The 18,333-nt window shown below is 43.3% G+C and overlaps 1 protein-coding gene across 1 annotated transcript in view; it reads right to left on the bottom strand.

Moving 5' to 3' along the window:
* The window catches only part of Pdss2 (decaprenyl diphosphate synthase subunit 2), a 242,005-nt gene that overhangs the window by 92,887 nt on the left and 130,785 nt on the right, over nucleotides 1-18,333 (bottom strand). The window contains exon 3 of the mRNA XM_051164164.1: nucleotides 16,745-16,943. Coding sequence (XP_051020121.1) covers nucleotides 16,745-16,943 — 199 coding nt within the window. The remainder of the gene's footprint in view (nucleotides 1-16,744; nucleotides 16,944-18,333) is intronic.

The raw sequence follows: 18,333 nt of genomic DNA on the forward strand, positions 1-18,333 counted from the left end.
ACATCTTTAATCTGCTGCCCACGGGAAGCAGAGGCAGGAGGGTCTCTGTGAGTTTGAAGCCAGCCTGGTCTACACAGTGAGTTCCAGGACAGCCAGAGCTACACGGAGAGACACGGCCTCCAAAGAGAGTGTGAGAGAGAATTTCACCCAGGTCCAGACAACGATGGGCTGGTGGTGGGCGGGACCACACTCTGACCAGATGCTAAGTTGTGCATCTCCTTGGTCCTCTGTTTAAACTTGGATTACAACCCAGCATCCACAAGATGGACTTCGGGTGTTCGCTGGATCTCTTTTCTCCTCTTCCTGATGTCATTAAATAAATCTCCTTTTCCTGATTCTTCTTGTAACTTGGCTTTTTTAATTGGCTTATTTAGGATAGCTACCTAGACTTGTCCTGTAGCACAGATTATGACCACAGGTTCCATAACATAAGGAAAGATCTGACCCCTGCAAGTAAGTTGTCCCCTGACTTCCACACATGCTTTGTGTTACATGTCCCCCCCAAGCCCCCAGAATAAACAACAGTTTAAAAACCCCTTTAACTAAGTAGTACACTTAAAGAGGTTTGTGCTTAAAACACCATTATTGGACTGTTAGGTCTCAGGAAGTCCACGTGTCCAGAACTGAGCTCAGGCTGATCACAGGACTTCAGGCAGTTTTCACAAAGCCAGCGTTCCTCAGGAACCTGTGAGACCAACTCCAATCTGCCCCAGTCATTTCCCTCCTCTCCAGCAGAAGGGACATAGGGCTACCTGCGGTGCCTATCAACATACCAAAGCTCATCAGCCTCCAGGCTCCCTGAGTCTCTACTCACAAGTGCAGTTGTATATTTTAAAGTCTTTCTCTCTCCTCCCCTACACCCCTCTCTCTCCCCCTCCTCTGCTTTGGATTCTTTTAGATGTCTCTGGATAGCTTCTTTCTCTTATTCACAATGAAAACCTTCCCCTAATAACAAAGCAGGCAGGGACCATGTCTAAATCCTAATACACAACTTTATCACATCTTACATACATTGTATTTCCCTGGACACATTCTTCCCTGCATCACTGAGAAAGTTTGTACTGTCTGACATAGGGTCTTGTTACTTTGTAACCCAGGCTAGCTTCAAACTTGCCAGTTGTCACCCATCAACCGTTTGCCAATATGAGTCTCCACCTCTGGCTGCATTTTAAAGTTAACAGCTGTCACACAGCTGGTTTGCTGGCTAAAACCTGTAAAAAACAAAAGAAAAAACAAAAAGCAAACCAAAAAACATTGCTACTTTTTGAATAAAGATATGTTTTTTGCTACTGACCATTGGCCAAAGCCAAAAAATCATCAATTTAAATACCAAATTGGTTCCTGGGTGGGGTAAAAATAGGCGATTTAAAAAGTTTAAAATTTTGCATAAAAAGGGGGAGGAATGAGATGCTTGCTGTGGGAAAAGTTGTATTACTAGAAACACTATAAATAGGTGTTGAGAACTGAATGACTCATCAAAAACAAACAAACAAACAAAAACCCATCAAGCAAAACCAAAGCAAACCAAACCAAACCGGGCGGCGGTGGTGCACTCCTTTAATCCCAGCACTCGGGAGGCAGAGGCAGGTGGATCTCTGTGAGTTCGAGGCCAGCCTGGTTTACAAAGTGAGTCCAGGACAGCCAAGGCTACACAGAGAAACCCTGTCTCAAAAAAGATAACAAACAAACAAAAAAGTGTGATATGATCTATCTGTCATATATTCTACTCTCCATCTTCTCCAGCATGGGACCTGCTGAAGACAGAGGCCACCAGGTCTTGGACGTCACACTCAATGCCTTGTTTACTCAGGGGCACTATTAGAATCTCGCTGAATTTTCAGAGACTTGTGCCTACTATCCCAGTGATTTGCCTATTCTCTTTTAATGTGGCTGATAATCCCCATGTTGTTTACAGTGCCTCACCTAGGGGATCTTCTCAAAGATGGCACTGAAAGACAGTGGAATGCTGCCTTGTACAAGAGGCTTCCAAAGTTGTTAAAGTGCAAGCCCACAAGGAGACCCGCATTTACGTCATGTATGCACTTCGTTCCGTTTTCAGTTCCCTTTCTAGTTGGGCCACACTAAAAGGAAGACATTTGCAGTCCCACAGCATCCCACAGGCAGGACTCAAGAGTTAAAACCTAAATAGCTTGTCCAAAACTACACTTGCATTTTTCCCAAACACCTTTGCAGCTCTTCAAAACGTAGCCATTGAGGGAATTCTAAACAATATGGTCTCCTGATACTCTGCTACAAAAAAGTAGCTAATTGTCCACTTTCCCCCTGTGGTGGTTTGAATAAAAATGATCCCCCCGCCCCAAAAAAAAATTCATAGGGAGTGTTACTATTAGGAGGTGTGGCCTTGTTGGAGTAGGTGTGGCCTTGTTGGAGGACGTGTGTCTCTGGAGGTCGGTGTTGAGGTTTCAAAAGCTCAAGCCAAGCCCAATGTGTCTGTCTTCCTGCTGCCAGTGGATCTGTACCTCTGAGCTGCCTCTGCAGCCCCATTTCTGCGGCATGCTGCCATACTTCCTGCCATGATGACAATGGGCTAAATTTCTGAACCCAGTCCCAATTGAAGTTTTCCTTTGTAAGAGTCGACGTGGTCTCTTCCCAGCAACAGAAACTCTAAGACAGCAGTTGGTGCCAGGCTATTGCTGTGATAAAACAGACCATGCTTTTGCCTGGAGGACTATGGAGCAGTTTGGGACTTTGGACTCTTTAGGTGGGGTTTACTGGGCCATACTAGTGAAAGGCAGTAGTGCGGAGTGTGATGTGAACTCTGGGGGCTCTGCTCAAGAGGTTTTAGAGGAGAGGAATGTTAACATGTGGCCTAGAACGCTTGTTCTTGTGATAATTTGAAGAAGAATGCGGCTGCTTTCTGCCCATTGAAGAGCTGTGGACTAACAGCTTTAGCAGAGGCTGTTTCTAAACAACCTCACAGTGACTGTTACTATTAGTAGCCAGTTTTTGCAGACCTAAGACGAAAATGAGCAATCTGAGCAAGGAAAACCACAAAATACACAGTTGGACGAGAAAAGGAACACAAGAAATATAGACAGATCAAAGGAAAACTTGATGCAAAGTGGTGACCTTAGAGCAAGACCCCACCCAGCTAGATACCAATTTATGAGAAAGAATTAAAGAAAAGCTTAGGAGTCATTGGTGGTGCACGCTTTTAATCCCAGCACTCGGGAGGCAGAGGCAGGCGGATCTCTGTGAGTTTGAAGCTGGCCTGGTCTACAAAGCGAGTTCAGGACAGCCAGGGCTGCACAAAGAAACCCTGTCTCAAAAAACCAAAACCAACCAACCAACCAACCAACCAAAAACCACCACCACAACTACCCAAACAAACAAACAAACAAACAAACAAAAAAAGAAAGAGAAAAGCTTAGGGTCAGGCATGGTGGTGCATACCTTTAATCCTAACACTTGGAAGGCAGAGACTGGCAGATCTAAATTCAAAGCCAGCCAGGTCTATGGGGCAAGTTTCAGAACAGCCAAGCTTGGGCATTAAAGGAAACCACCGAAAATAGAAACCTAATGAAAACGTTACTGAACAAAGGGGCCGAGTTCCAGCTCCAGCAAGCAGCAGAAGCTGGCAGCTTTGGTCGTGGGGTTTTGGTTTTAGAGTCAAGAATACAAGAGAGGAATTGTGGAATCTCCATCTTTGGCCAAGGAAAGCTGCTGAGGCCAGGCACTATGAGGGGTGTCCCCACTTGGAATCCTAGAGTGGTCATTGTGTGAAGCTGTGAAGGTGAAGCCGGATTGCCTTGGAGACCCCAAAATATCGGAGCTGCCAGAGTCCTGGGATACCTGCCGAGGAGAGCTAGTAACAGGGAGTGGAGCTAGTCCAAGACAGAGAACTGTGCTGCAGTCAACAAAGCTGAAAGGAGTTAGAGATCTGAAGCGCAATTTGACATCAGACATGGAGATGCAGAGTTTGGAGTTGGTCCAGCTGGGCTTTGTCTGGTTTTAGTCCAGCACTGCCTCACTACGCTGCCTTTCTTCCCTTTTAGGACAGTGATGTCTATTCTGTCCCATTGTAAATTGGAAGTATGCAATCTGCTTTTGGATTCTGATTTTACAGAGGATTACAGTTAAGAGATTGCATGAGTCTCAGAAGAGACTTTGAACTTTTAAGCTGAGTCCAGACTGATAAGACATAAAGTTGGACTAATGATATGGGTACAAGCCTATGCGGACCAGGGAGTGGAACATGGTGGTTTGAATGAAAATGGTCGCCCTCATGACCATAAAGAGTGGCACCATTAGAAGGTGTGGCCTTGTTGGAGTAGGTGTGGTTTTGCTGGAGGAAGTGTGTCATTGGGAGTGGGCTTTGAAGTTTTGTTTTTTTTGGGGGGGAGGGTGGGCTTTGACGTTTTAAAAGCCCAAGCCAAGGGCTGGAGAGATGGCTCAGAGGTTAAGAACACTGGCTGTTCCTCCAAAGGCCCCGAGTTCAATTCTCAGCAACCACCTGGTATGTAGGTGTACATGCAGACCGTATAAATAATAAATCTTAAAAAAAAAAAAAAAAAAAAAAAGCCCAAGCCAAGGCCAGTGTCTCTTCCTGCTGCCTACAGAACTGGATGTAGAACTCTAGCACCATGTCTGCCTGCACACCGCCATGCTTCCTGCCATGATGATAATGGACTAAACCTCTGAAACTGTAAGCCAGCTCCAATTAAATGTTTCCTTTATTTTTGGTTGTGAGCCTAGCCTTTAATGGCTGAGTCATCTCTCCAGCCCTAAACGTTTCTTCCATAAAAGTTGCCATGGTCATGGTGTCTCTTCACAGCAACAGAATGGTGACTAAGACGCCCCCTTCAAAGAAAATGATGTAGAAAAATTTGGGGCTACTTGCATTACACTCATGAATCAAATGAGGGCTAGCCTGTGGTCAGAAATTCTTCACACTATCCAGATAAACAGCTGGCATGTTCCTGGAGGAGAGGTAGACTGAACGCAGCGTCTTGTGCAGGGTGTGCGCGTATCTATCAGTGTTTGATTGTTTGTATTTATTGTGTTTGTTGAAACAGGGCTTTGGCATACAATCCATTGGCTACTCTGGAATAGAAATGTAGGCTAGACTAGCTTCTAAGTTCCAAAACCACAAAAGCAGGAAGCCAGGAGGCCAGGGGGTTGAAGAGATGAGAATTCATGAATAGAAAAGACACACTTTATTGACCCCAGGCGAAGGCTGACAGACACCCAGGCACGTGATAGCACACATAGACACACATGCAGACTGCTGGAGGCAAAAGCAAGGGTTCACACCTCTGACCTCGAGGCCACATCTATAGATACCTATATAAAGGTGTCACTCTGCTTTAAATAGTTCTATAACAGAATCTATCACTGCTTTCCTCAGGTTCCCTGGATATCGGGGGTCAGCCATCTTGTCCTGACTCATAGCTCCAGATGCTCACCGTTAGCCATCTTGGTCCAAGATGTATATTCCTATCAGTTGTCTGCTCCCAACACTGCTCAAGTATTGGGGCTGCAGTGCGTGGCCACACCCAGCATATAATCTGCTTCCCTCTTCCACCCATAATGTTAAGATAGAGTTTATTATGGAGTGACAAGGGGTGCAAATGGGCACTGGCCAAAGGGCCCAATGCAGAGGAAAACACTCTCTCAGGGTCAGAGAAGACAGTGGTTTAAGAGACCAAAATGGCTTTGAAATTCTATCTTCTCTTCTTAGCCTAATGCATGTAAACGATTTTGTTACATGCCAATACCACTGCAATATGTGGATTAACTACATGAAATCATAACTATTCCAAAATAACTTTGAAGTTATCAGTTGCAGCAGCAGCATTCTCAGGAACGTATACTGGCCCGTTACCATATGTATTTTAGGTGTACAGACGACGAAGCCACATAAGCTTCTCCACAGAAGAAGAAAGCCTGATAGTCTTCATAGCCATGGCAAACCTAAGAGGTCCTGGATCTCTGCAGACGCCTGGCTGTTAACCTCGCTTGACTGCTCTGCTGTTATCTGCACTCTACGCCATCTTCACGGCAGGCTCAAGCTCCACATTCCCCATCTTCATCCTTTTCTACAGCTCTCAGAATTTCCTACAAACATCAGACCTGTCGAGACTCCGGAAGATGGTCGTGATGTTGCCTTGATTTTACAGACAGGAAACGGAAAACCAAAACGCAGCTTGCTTTTGCTCATGAGCTACTTCCCTAAAGCACTCCATGAAGCCTCCTTCATACTGCAGAGAAATCCTTACCCCGCCATGAAGAGTCAGAGGTGAAGGGGCTACAAAGCCCAGGACTGACAAGCTGGCTGCGGGAAAAGAAGGCTGACTTGAGCTCCAAATTCCGAGCATCTTACACAGCTGATAGAAGAAGAGAAGGAGGACAGGAGAGGAAGGGGGTGGTGCAGTAGGAGGGAAGACAGCGTGAGCTGAGACTACAGCTCAGCTGGCACAGCGTTTACCTAGCATGCATGAAGGCCTGGTTTTTTTTATTTTATTTTGGGGGAGGCGTGGTTCCCTGAGATAGGGTTTCTGTGTGTAGACCAGGCTGGCCTCAAACTCAGAGATCTGCCTGCCCCTGCCCCTGGGTGCTGGGAATAAAGACATGTGCCACCACACCAGGCCTTTTTTTTTTTTTAGACAGCCTCTCTATTATGTAGCTTTGGCTGTTGTGAAACATGCCATGTAGACCAGGCTGGCCCCAAACTGAGAGATCTATCACCTGAGTGCTAGGATTAAAAGCACATACTACCTACCAAGTTGAACAACACCTTGGACTTAATCCCAGCACTGCATAAAGTGGATGTGATGGTTTATACTATAATCTGTGGGAGGTTGGTGTGATGTATTTTGATGCTAATTTCTGCTTGCTGTTTCTGTGCCCAACCTGTACCTGCCTAAGACCTTAACCTATGTGACCAATAAAAGGCCATCACACCTGGGCATAGCAAATGGGATAGGCATGGCTCGGGTTCCAGGGAGAAGGGAGACAGAGAGAATCTTGGGAGGAAGAGAGACCAAAGGAGAGGAGAGGAGGAAGAAGGCTGCCATGGGCTGGGTGGAGGAGAAGCACATGGCTGGTGTGGATGGAGGACTTGGCCCAGAAGAACACTAGCAAGCACATGGGATTATGGATGGGAGGGAAACACTGTTTTCCAGACACAGCAGGGCACTGTGTGACAGCATGGATAAGTCACACAAAATCCCACTCCTAGCTGAGGAGCTATTGGCATTGGAAAACTTCTGGGAGAGGGAGCATCAGCTTGACAGAAATTATCAGAAGCAGATGGCATGGGATTGGATGGCATGGGATTGGGGATACCTGCCCCACTATAGGAAGTAGTTTAGGAGATTAATGTCTGCCCTGCCCCAGGTTAACTAGGCTATTTTGAAATATAACAGGTGTCTGTCTTGATTGATTGCTAGCAGGTTAGAAAATACTGCCATAATAATAATTTCAGGCCTAATAATAAACATTATTAGGTCATACTGGTATTTAACTACAACAATAATCCTAGCACTTGAGTCCCTGTTTTAAATAACAGTAGCAACAACAACAAACCAAAGCCAAGACTAGACTCTTTACATTCTTTCTGCCTTAGTGTATCAAGCTTTACCTCTATGAAACAGGTTTTAGATTGAGCACATAATGGTTGGTGGTTCCTAATCTCCAGGTGACTACTGATTGTTGTCTGATAATGAACCCAGAACAAAGGCAATTAAAGATGTCCAGCTGGGTGGGATGACATAAACCTAAAATCTCAATACTTAGGAGGCTAAGATAGGAGGACTGCAGGTTTGATAGTAACTTTAGCCTAGGCTAAACAAGACCCTGTCTCAATTAGAGAGAGAGAGAGAGAGAGAGAGAGAGAGAGAGAGGGGAGAGGCGAGGAGGGGAGAGAGAGAGAGAGAGAGAGAGAGAGAGAGAGAGAGAGAGAAATTAACTTTATGAATAGCAACAAATAATCAAGTGCATTTCCCCAAATACTTGAAAGGAAACATCCCTGGCACAGCCACACTTTCTCCAACCCCACTTTAATGTTTTCACAGTTATAATATCAGAACCGACCTTGGGGTCAGACGTTTGTCAGTTAATGACCTGTTGGACTAATGGCCTTAAGCTTTGCCTTGGGCATACAACAGCAGCAGGTCATTAGCTGCAAGAAAGGCTCTCCCCAGTCACTATTGCTAAATAAATAAAATCTGCTCCTGGGCTTAGGCTCTACAAGCCAACCTTGGCTGGTGGTTATTTTTTTTTTTCCTTGCGTGCTTCCAACTCTAATAGAGTTAAGAAAATGATGGAAATGCTAAGACAAAAATGTATATCAATACAACTGAGCTATTAGTGAAAAGTGGTCTCAGTCAATCCTTTGAATTCTCTTGGGATTTCTTTTTCATGTTGGTAGAATAGAGTAGGCATCTGATTACAAATGCACTGCAGTTTGCAGCTATGCATTCAAGTTAGTTGTTTGGAGCTTGCACCACACTTTCCTAACAAAACAAAGTTATAAAGAGGTCCCCTACAAAAGCTTGGTTACTTACTTCATAACATTAGAAATGCCATCTTCTTGCAATTAAAAAAAAGATGTCTAGAAAACCAAGTCCTTATAATGTTAGCAACTAAATAAAGTAAGGGGAAAACCAAACACAAATATTTGCTAATATATCTTTAAATGTTGACAGTTAAAAGAAAATTGGGCTTAATAAGAGGATGAGGGTATACACACATATTCTGTTTTAGGATTATTTTATTTTTAACTGTAATTCCCTATCACTGCTTCTCCACTTTTAAGACGTTTTGAGATAGGGTCTCATGCAGACCAGGCTGGCTTCAAACTTGTTAAGTAGTGGATAATGAGACTCATGATCTCCTCCTGTCCTGCCTCTCAAGGGTGAGGATTAGTCAGGCACCACCATGCTTTCCTTTTCCTTTTCTTTTATAATTTATTTAGCTTTCATAGTTCTGGAGGGTGACACCCATGCTACTGGAGGAGAAAAGTAACCACCAGTTTCATCCAGCTGCGAACCCTGTCAGTTACAATAATGAACAGCCTGACAAGATATGCCCACTGGTCATTAATGGCACAGATGTTACGGGAGTCACTAATGACTTCTGATTGGCTCTAAGGCCCACTCCACGAGATGGAATCCGTTCCTGCCACTGTGAACAGAGGCAAGAACCTGTGGCTACATAGTTCATAGGCCCTAGCGGAGAATCCAATACTATTAAGCTGTAAACAGGCATAGTGTCATAATGATTCATTGCTATACAGATACATCAGCACATCTCTCAACCCTCCTTAGAAGAGCTTCTTCTTGTAATAGACTGCAATTAATACAGCGATAATCAACTAGTCAACATGTAGAAAATATGAGACTGTGGAGGGCTTAGCCCTAAATATGGTGTGTATGTGCACATGTATACGTGTATATGATGTATATTCACATATATGATACATACATACATACATACACACACACATACACACACACACACACGCAAGACTCAGGGAACTTTGGGAAATAGTGGGTGAAAAGACTGCAAAAGCCAGACGTTGATGATTTCAAGCAAACAGTGTTTTCCAGACACAGCAGGGCAGTGTGTGACAGCATAGATAAGTCCACACAAAATCCGACCACCAGCTGAGGAGCTATTGGCATTGGAAAACTTCTGGGAGAGGGCGCATCCGCTTCCTTTAAAGCTGGTTAGTGAACCATAGTTCAGGGCAAGCCTCACATCCACAAGTCATTGAGCAACACGAACACACCTCGACGCTGGGTGGGTAGGCAGGTCAGGGTGACGCGGGTCCATACGGGAGGGGAATTAGATGTGGGGGTAAATATGATAAAAACAGACTGTATGAAATTTTCAATGAACTAAAAACATTTTAAAAAACCAAATCAAGTGTTAGACACGATAAAACACAGTTGGGATGCAGAGGCAAAAACTTTTGTTTTTATTTATTTATTTATTATTTTATATTTATTATTATTTTGTGTGCATGCATGATTTAGAGGGTATGTGTATATGTGTCCCACAAATATGGGGCCCAGAGGGCACACCTTCTCAGAAGCAGCTCATGAATCAAAGTTGTACTGTTCCTAAATCTTGTGCCTTGCTTGCCTAGAAACTGTCTCAAAGAACAAGAAAAAGGTTACTATACTATAGCCTGTGCAGCCAAGCATGGTGCAGGCCCAGCTCAACACATGTGAAAAGCTGTGCTTCTGAAGAATGCAGGAGGTTTTTCCTGTTTTGCTGCAAGGCTCCCAGTTTGTCAGACTCTGAAAGAAGCATTCACTTTACACGATGGGATGTCACCTTCTCTGCCAAAGAAAATGACATTGCTTTCACTCATGGCTTTAATGAGATAATACATTTTAAAAGATGTGATATTAATTTGCTTTTTAGGTTTTTTTTCTTTTTTTCTTTTTTAGTATACTCTACATATACTAGTAATTTATTACTTTAAATGTCAAGGAAGCAGATTCAGAAAGTGAAATCTATACATATCTATGTTAGCAAATGATAAAAAATTTGTTTTGGAATTGTATTTTCACGATAGTAATTATTTAGCTGACACAGAGAAGGTGCCTTATTGTTACAGCCTACTTCCCTATTGCACTACATACTCTGGCCATGAATATCTATACACAAGGTAGAATATTAATCTCGGGTGTCAAACACAATAACTGCTGAGTATGTGATGGCACATGCCTATAACCCTCAGTAGGTGGAGACAGGAGGATGAAAATTCAAGGTTAACCTCAGCTACAAAACAAGTTTGATGAGAGCTTGGGCTACATGAGATAATGTCTCACAGAGGCTCCCCATACCCGATAAATAATCTCTATAAGTAAAAAATGCTAGCAAGGATATAAACGCATTGTCATAATAATGCCCATTTTATATCTTTGACCCTGAACACTGAAGACAAAGCCCAGAGCCTACAAGAATTCTATACCACAGATCTAGATCTCAAAATGCCTCAAAAATGATAGGGGAAGGGGAAACCTAAGTTCATATATGTAGCATGTTTTTAAGCTAAAAAGTAAAATCGATGTTAACAGACAGGACAAACACAAACCCCAATACCCAACTGTTTACTTCAGATATTTAGGCTGAGGAGATGGCCTGGCCTGTCAAGTCAGGATGAAGGCTTACTCTCCAGCACCGGTTAAGATTCTACGGTGGCAAAGCATTCCTGCAACCCCATCACAGGCAAGATGTAGACAGGAGGCCCCCTGGCTAGCCCGGTGAGCCAATCCCCAAGGTCTAGCAGAATCAGGGAGACCCTGCCTCAAGAAAAGCAACCCCCCAAAACCCAAACAAACAAACCTGAGAGTTGGCCGGGCAAAGTGGTGCATGCCTTTAACACCAGCATTCAGGAGGCAGAGCCAGCCAGATCTCTGAGCACAAGACCAACCTGTTTTATAGAGTAAGTTCTAGGTCAGCCAGGCATACCCAGTGAGACTCTGACTTAATATTAATAAATAAAACATTAGGTAGGGAGCAATTGAGGAAAACACTGACACAGCCTCTGGCCATTACATGCATATGCACATGCTATCTTCCTCACACCCACATGTACACACACCTAAATAAACACACATATATACACAAATATAATACATATACACATACACACAAATATACCAAGAAGATTTATATGCATAAATTGAACATATTTACACAAACAAAATTCTTCCTTGTAAACAGCATATTTATGCCTGTAGGAAGACGGAATTAACATAAGGAGATATATCCTCATAAGGAGTACATCTGTGCTGCCAGTTATTTAGAACTGCAAATCACTAATGCTTAATAGAATAGCCCAAGACTGACAGCATAACAATGCTCTTGGGTGTCAGACAAGAGCAGGCTGACTCCCAGTCTCTCATTTGATGAACAGCAGTAGGCTCATTCAGTGAAAATGACTGCGTGTGTATATGTGTCTCTCAGTGAGAACTTATTTAAATGTTAGGTTCCTTACTATAAAAATAAGACCGCACAAAAAAGAATGGCAAGCAGTTCCCTAAATAAAATGATCTTATTTACACTTTGGACTAATCTTAAAAATCCAGATCCAGTCTACATAAATACCAAAGAAAATCTGTAATGGTTTGTTAAGTGACAAGCTATAGCGGCTGGAAACATGCTCAGCAGTTTAGAGCTCATAGGATTCCTGTAGAGTGCCTGGGTTCGTTCTCACACTCACATGGCAGCTCGTGACCGCTTTAACTCTGGTTCTAGAGGCTCTGACGCCCTCTTCAGTCTCCAAGGGCTCCTGCATGCACACAGTACATATATACTCACAGAATTTCACATACTACACATACATTTAAAAAATCTTTAAATTATATTGCTTTTCTATTTTATGATCCATCCTTTAATTATTTAACATGTCTCTGTAATAACTTGATGCTCAAAAACTAGAAGTTTAGGTTCAGAAGTGAGCACATGATCATGATAGCTAGATGAGCATTACAGTATGTCCTACGTGCACCTATGTCAGTGGCATGCGCACCTATGTCAGTGGCATGCGCACCTATGTCAGTGGCATGCGCACCTATTCAGTGGCATGCGCACCTATTCAGTGGCATGTGCACCTATGTCAGTGGCATGTGCACATATGTCAGTGGCATGTGCACATATGTCAGTGGCATGAGGGAACTTATGGCTCCAAATGCTGAAGGTTTAGTCCAGGTCTTACATAATGGCGTACTAAAAAAAAGTTCCATAGCTGAATGAATGAACAAAAACTCAACCATTCATTTTCAGAGTCACTCTTGAATTTAAAATCTTCTTAATTTGTACTTTTGACTCCATCTATAATAATAATAATAATAAGACTTTTGTTTCAGGATTAATATGCCATTTTCTATATTCAGGAATATTTAAAAGTCTAAGTGTAACCTAAGGCAATTACCTAGAAGAATCCTAATATCTTTAGGGAAAAGCCAAAGGGAGAATAATTGACTTTGCTAATTTTACCCTTGGCAATTATAAATCAGCTCTGAATTCCTTCTGAGTGTGGAAACCTTCATCTAACAGTCTGCCCCTGGAGGCTGAGGGAAACATACCATGTAGCTTGCAAACCCACTAGCAGAAGAAAACAGAAAGCGAGTAGAATGAAGAAGCTATAAAATATTTAAACTGCTACAAACATGCCAACTTTAGCCATTAAAAAAAAAGAGCAGGCTGTCACTGTGGAAAACGGTGACATGTTACCACAGGAACTCTGCGTCACGTTCTGCCCCATCCCTCTTTACCACGGTGTCTATTTAATTCACCTTTGTTTACACTTTTTTTGGTATAAAAGGAAATTAAAACATCATGTAGAATCTAACTATTCCAAGATTGTAATCAGTTTTAGAGGTAAGTCTTGTTTAATAAAATAGGTCCTGTGCTATAAAATATTGACGTTCCTTTAAATACTATTCTGAGGGAAACAGAAGCAAGCGATCAGTTAAAAGGGCTGGCTGTGAATGTGGGGAGGTGTTCGCCAGAGAACGCCTGACTCCACACACTTCGTTTCCTTTCACGGCCTCTAGCAGTCACAGTACTGTTCACACAATTTGGACCTCACCTATTCTGATCAAATGACGGCTGTGAAGTGCTTAGATCTGGAGATCAACCCCGAATCTGTGGACATGGCATGCTAGGTCTGTCACAGAAGATGAGCCTGTGGAATCTTCCGTGAGCCTTTGAAGGACAAGGTGGAGAAGATCCACGCTTGGGATCAAAAGGAGGGACGCACGGAATAAAGGCTTCACCTTACAACCACCAACCCCAGAGAGACACACACTCAAGCTGAAAGAGGATGTCCTGCTGGGGGGCGGGGGAGGAGGGGGGGGGAGGGGGGCAAATGTGAGGGAGCAGTCCGTGCAGAGGCTGTGAGGGCTAGGGCTCCAAGGGAGGGGACTCTGCTCCCTATTTCTCAGGCCACTGCTACCGGACATGCTTAGCTTTCCTTTGCCTTCTCCTGGTCTTCTCTTTGTAAATCAAGCAGCACTGATGAAACCCAGTGCCTAACGTGGCAGGCAGTGGAGGTCCTGGGTTCTGAAACATGTATAGTGATGCCTTTGAGTGCTGAACACCAAGAGAAGATTTCAGAGGCTGTGAGTCTGATTTGATTTTCATGGGAATAAAACCTCCATTTTCACTGCAATTGAGCCACAGTGAAAGGAAGAATATGTGGCTGGTACAAGTTAGTTGAAGGAAAGAGAATGTTTTAAATGTTAGTCCCTCAAAAGGAAGTAGTTTACACAATTATTTGTTTGCATCATTATAGCCCAGTTGTACTTTCACATAAAAGCACCACTACACTTTTGTAAGACAGCACGGAGAAGCTGGGGTAGTACTGTAAAGTGTTAAACTTGATTGTGGTGTATTAAACCCTGCGTTCATCTGGTATCACAGGATGGTGGGAAGTAAATTCAAACTGACAAGAGGAAAACAAAGAGAAATTTTTTCTGAAAGTATTGAGCCTTAATTTTTTTTTTCCCCAAGGTAATACAAAGTTGAGGCTAACTCTCAGAACATAGAACTAGGGACAATTAAGTAAGAGATCGTGACTATTTCTTCCCCTCAGGCATTTGGGTCTAATCCATAGTGGCCAGTGTTTATGCCTCAGCCACGTGCAGCCCAATGCACCCAAACACTCCTCCCAACTTTATCCACGGGAGGCTTTCCCTTCTCCAGGTAAGGCCCATACCTGTCACAGACCACAGCAGGGGAGAAAGGCAGGACAGACCATAGGCCAGTGACTCCCAGAGACAGTTAAAGACTCGCTCTTGCCTGTGGGTCCGTGATAAAACCAGTGAGGTCCAACCAAATGCATGCTGCAGAGAGAGGAGGGAGGAGTCGGCCATGAAGCAAGCAGCAGGTATGTCCGCTGGAAGGAGGCGAGAGGCTCGGCATCTGTCTCCATGCTGGTAATTCGCTTTTCCCCATGTAAAATCATCATACCACCTTCTCCTTTAAAAGCTGTGGCTACAGCTCATGAAATATGTACTAGGCTAAAGTACAAAACCATGGTGGATATGTAGGGACAGGATGCTACAGTCTCTCAGCATCTTTTATATTTCTGGCTGGTTATCTATCCACCAAACAAGGCACATTCTTAGCCTCCTTCCCTGATGGTGAGCAGCCTGCTAAATCCTGGCCAATGAGATATATGCAGAAGAGTCCTGTAGGTCCTCTGAGAAATGTCTTAAAGTGAAGACACTGGAATCTGGTATCTAGACCAAGCTGCTCTCAAACTCACAGAAATCTGCCTGCCTCTGCCTCCCAAGTGCTAAGATTAAAAGTGTCCGCCACCACACCTGATTTAAAACAACTATTCTTGATGGATATTCACATACTTGCGTTTGTTTCTTAGCCATATTTAACACTGTATTACTGATACTTTTTTTTTTTCTTTTTTTGCCTGTTCAGCAGCAGTGACCATAGATGCCAGAAAAGGCCACTGAACCCCCTGCAACTGAAGTTACAGACAGTTGTGAGCTGCCACGTCGGAGCTGGGTATTGAACCTGGGTCCTCTGGAAGAGCAGTCAGTGCTCTTAACTGCTGAGCCACCTCTCCAGGCCTCTATTTTCCTAAAGAATATAGTTTTTAAGGCTGTGCATTGGTGGGATGTGACTAATCTCAGCACTTCAGAGACCGAGGAAAGATCTTCACAAGTTCAAGCCTATGAGAGCACACAAGAGCTGGGTTAATGGCCAGAAAACTCCCATAATCCTCTGCCTCTGCATACTTGGGAGTCTGAGCCAACAGGAGCACTACAGATTTGAGGTCACACAGTGAAACCTTGTCTTAAACAAAAATATAACAAAGATTATCTACAATCTCATGAAGCAGTGGATTAGTTATTATTTTGATGTATTTCCTTATAGTTGTTCATTCATTCCTTTATATATGAGGATTCTTTTTTGTTACATAGGCAAGAACTTGCTTAAAGTATAAGTTTAAAGTATAAAGTATAAGTTAAATAGTATAAGTTATTATTTTAAATCCTATGTTCTTGCAAGCACATATTATGATATGAACACTTCCCTACGCTATTTAACATTTTTCACAAATTTTAATGCCTATTTAACATGCATTTAGATACATCACGTAAATCCTTCACTATTTGACATCATTCTGCTCACTCTTTACTATTACAGATAACGCTACAATGATGCAATAGATACACCTGCACATCAAGTTCCCCATTCCAGATTATGCTGTTCAGATAAACATTCAAAATACTTCAAGGCTTTAAGTGTTTTCAGTCTCCTTCCCCACCACTACCCACCCCTTCCTCCTGCCTCTCTCTTCCTGCCACACAAGCCAGGCAAGCATTCTGCTACTGCGCTAGATCCCCAGCCTTGCTCTTTTATTTTGGATTTATATTTGGATTTTTAGTTTTCGTTTACACCATAGCCCGGAACTTGTACTAATCCTCTTGCCTCCTCCTGTGTGCTTGTTTTCCCTTGGCCTTGAACTCACAATCACCCTGCCTCTGCCTCAGAGTGCTGAGATGACAGCCATGTGCCTGCCTCCTCAGAGTGCTGAGATGACAGCTCTGTGACTCACTTCTGCTCCTCAGAAACGCGGCCTAGCACTAGTCTCCTTTACCTCATGTTGACACTGCCGATGTCACCTGCATCAGTGTCAGTGAGCATCCACACAGGGACACACAGACCTCTGTGGCTTCTGTAGTTGAGCATGAGCCACCTGTAGCCATGCAGGCACAGCGAGCCATGTTTTTACCTTTGTGTTCTGCAGAAGAGCTAGTCCATTGCAGGCGTTTGCTAGGAGAAAGTCTCCACTCAGGATAGCGATTTTGTTTCCGAACTGCATGTCTTTCAGTGGTCCATCAGAAGACTGCAATTCACTTAAATTTACTATCCCACGATGCACCAGGAGAGCCGTGTGGATAAGCTCTGTGATCTCTGCCAAACTTCTTTGACTGAAACACAAAGAAAATGTTTGTCTAAGTGTCAAGAATATATCACTTTATGACCAATGCCAGGATTCAGTTCTCAAAAATAAAACCATGTACATGTGATTTGGGGGAAGCTTTCCTAATTAAGCTTTTAGAGGTCATTGTACTGACTAGTCTGGGATGTCTCTATAATCTTCCTTACTCTACCCTACAAGTCTGGTCTCAGGTTAATGATGGCGGGAGCCATCACCTTGCTCTCAAAGCACACTGCTGCCTCACCTAGCTTAAGGTTTCTGGGAGTCTTCAGTTATAGCACCAGTTAAATGTGAATATGGTCTGTGTAAGGCATGGGCTAAATGCTTTGTCACATTGTCTCTTTCAGTCCTACATGTAAAACTAGGGATTTTCAGAAACATGTCCTCTTTCTTCAAGGACCATGTCTTCGAGACTAAGATGGATGCATATGCCTTCAGTAGCGAATAAGACAGAAAGGCCCGAGGAGCTCAAAGATCAGGACTAAATTCCACGAGATGTCAGGGGATGCCTATTTCCTTTTATATACTTTTCTACACTTTGTATGAGAATGACAGTATTACCTTTTATAACCAAACAAAAACTTCCAAGTATATCAACCCTGTAGAACGAAATCTGATGGAATACAATGCACATGACAAAGCAGAACAAGCAAAACAAAACAGTAAGATGGGAGCATGGTGGGTCATGCCTATAGAGCCAGCACTTGGGAGGCTGAGCGCAGAGGACTGCCAGGAGTTACACAGTGAGTTCCAGCCCAGCCTGGGTTACAGTATGAGACTCTGTCTTAAAGCACCACAAAACCAGAAATTACCCCTCACGCACATTAAAACAAAAGCAAGCAGTCACTGAAAATTTAAGCCTCCCCTCAACCCTGCGATAGGTATTATTAATCCTCCATTACAGGGGAGAAAATTGCTGCACACTGATGGAAAGAGTTCTCAGGGGCACAGTAATGTGGAGCTGGGGCTCTGCTGGAATCTAACTAATTCTAGATGACTCCGTGCGAATATAATGTAGTTTCCAGGCTCCCATTTCACCCCTCCACATTAACTCTGGGTGTGGCCAATAGAACATCAAGAAACAAGTTGGAAGCAAAGTTTAAGGAAAGCTCACAAAACATACAAGTGTGGGCTGACTTTAGGCAGTCACAAGGGTTGCATGGCCCTTGGCAGAAGCCTTTCAGTCAATTCCGACAGGTAAAAATGAAAACGGTGGTGTCAAATCACCAAAATACACAATGGCCTGCTATGAAATAATAGGTGTTTGATAAGTAAACTAAATATTTATGAATAGTGTTGCAATAACAAAGGGCTAAACTGAGTCTAAACAATGTAGGGGTAAAAATGGTCTCCTTTTAGCATAAGCTAAAAAGGCAGTG

Source organism: Acomys russatus, chromosome 21 (genome assembly GCF_903995435.1).
Source record: "Acomys russatus chromosome 21, mAcoRus1.1, whole genome shotgun sequence".
Classification (NCBI taxonomy): Eukaryota; Metazoa; Chordata; class Mammalia; order Rodentia; family Muridae; genus Acomys; species Acomys russatus.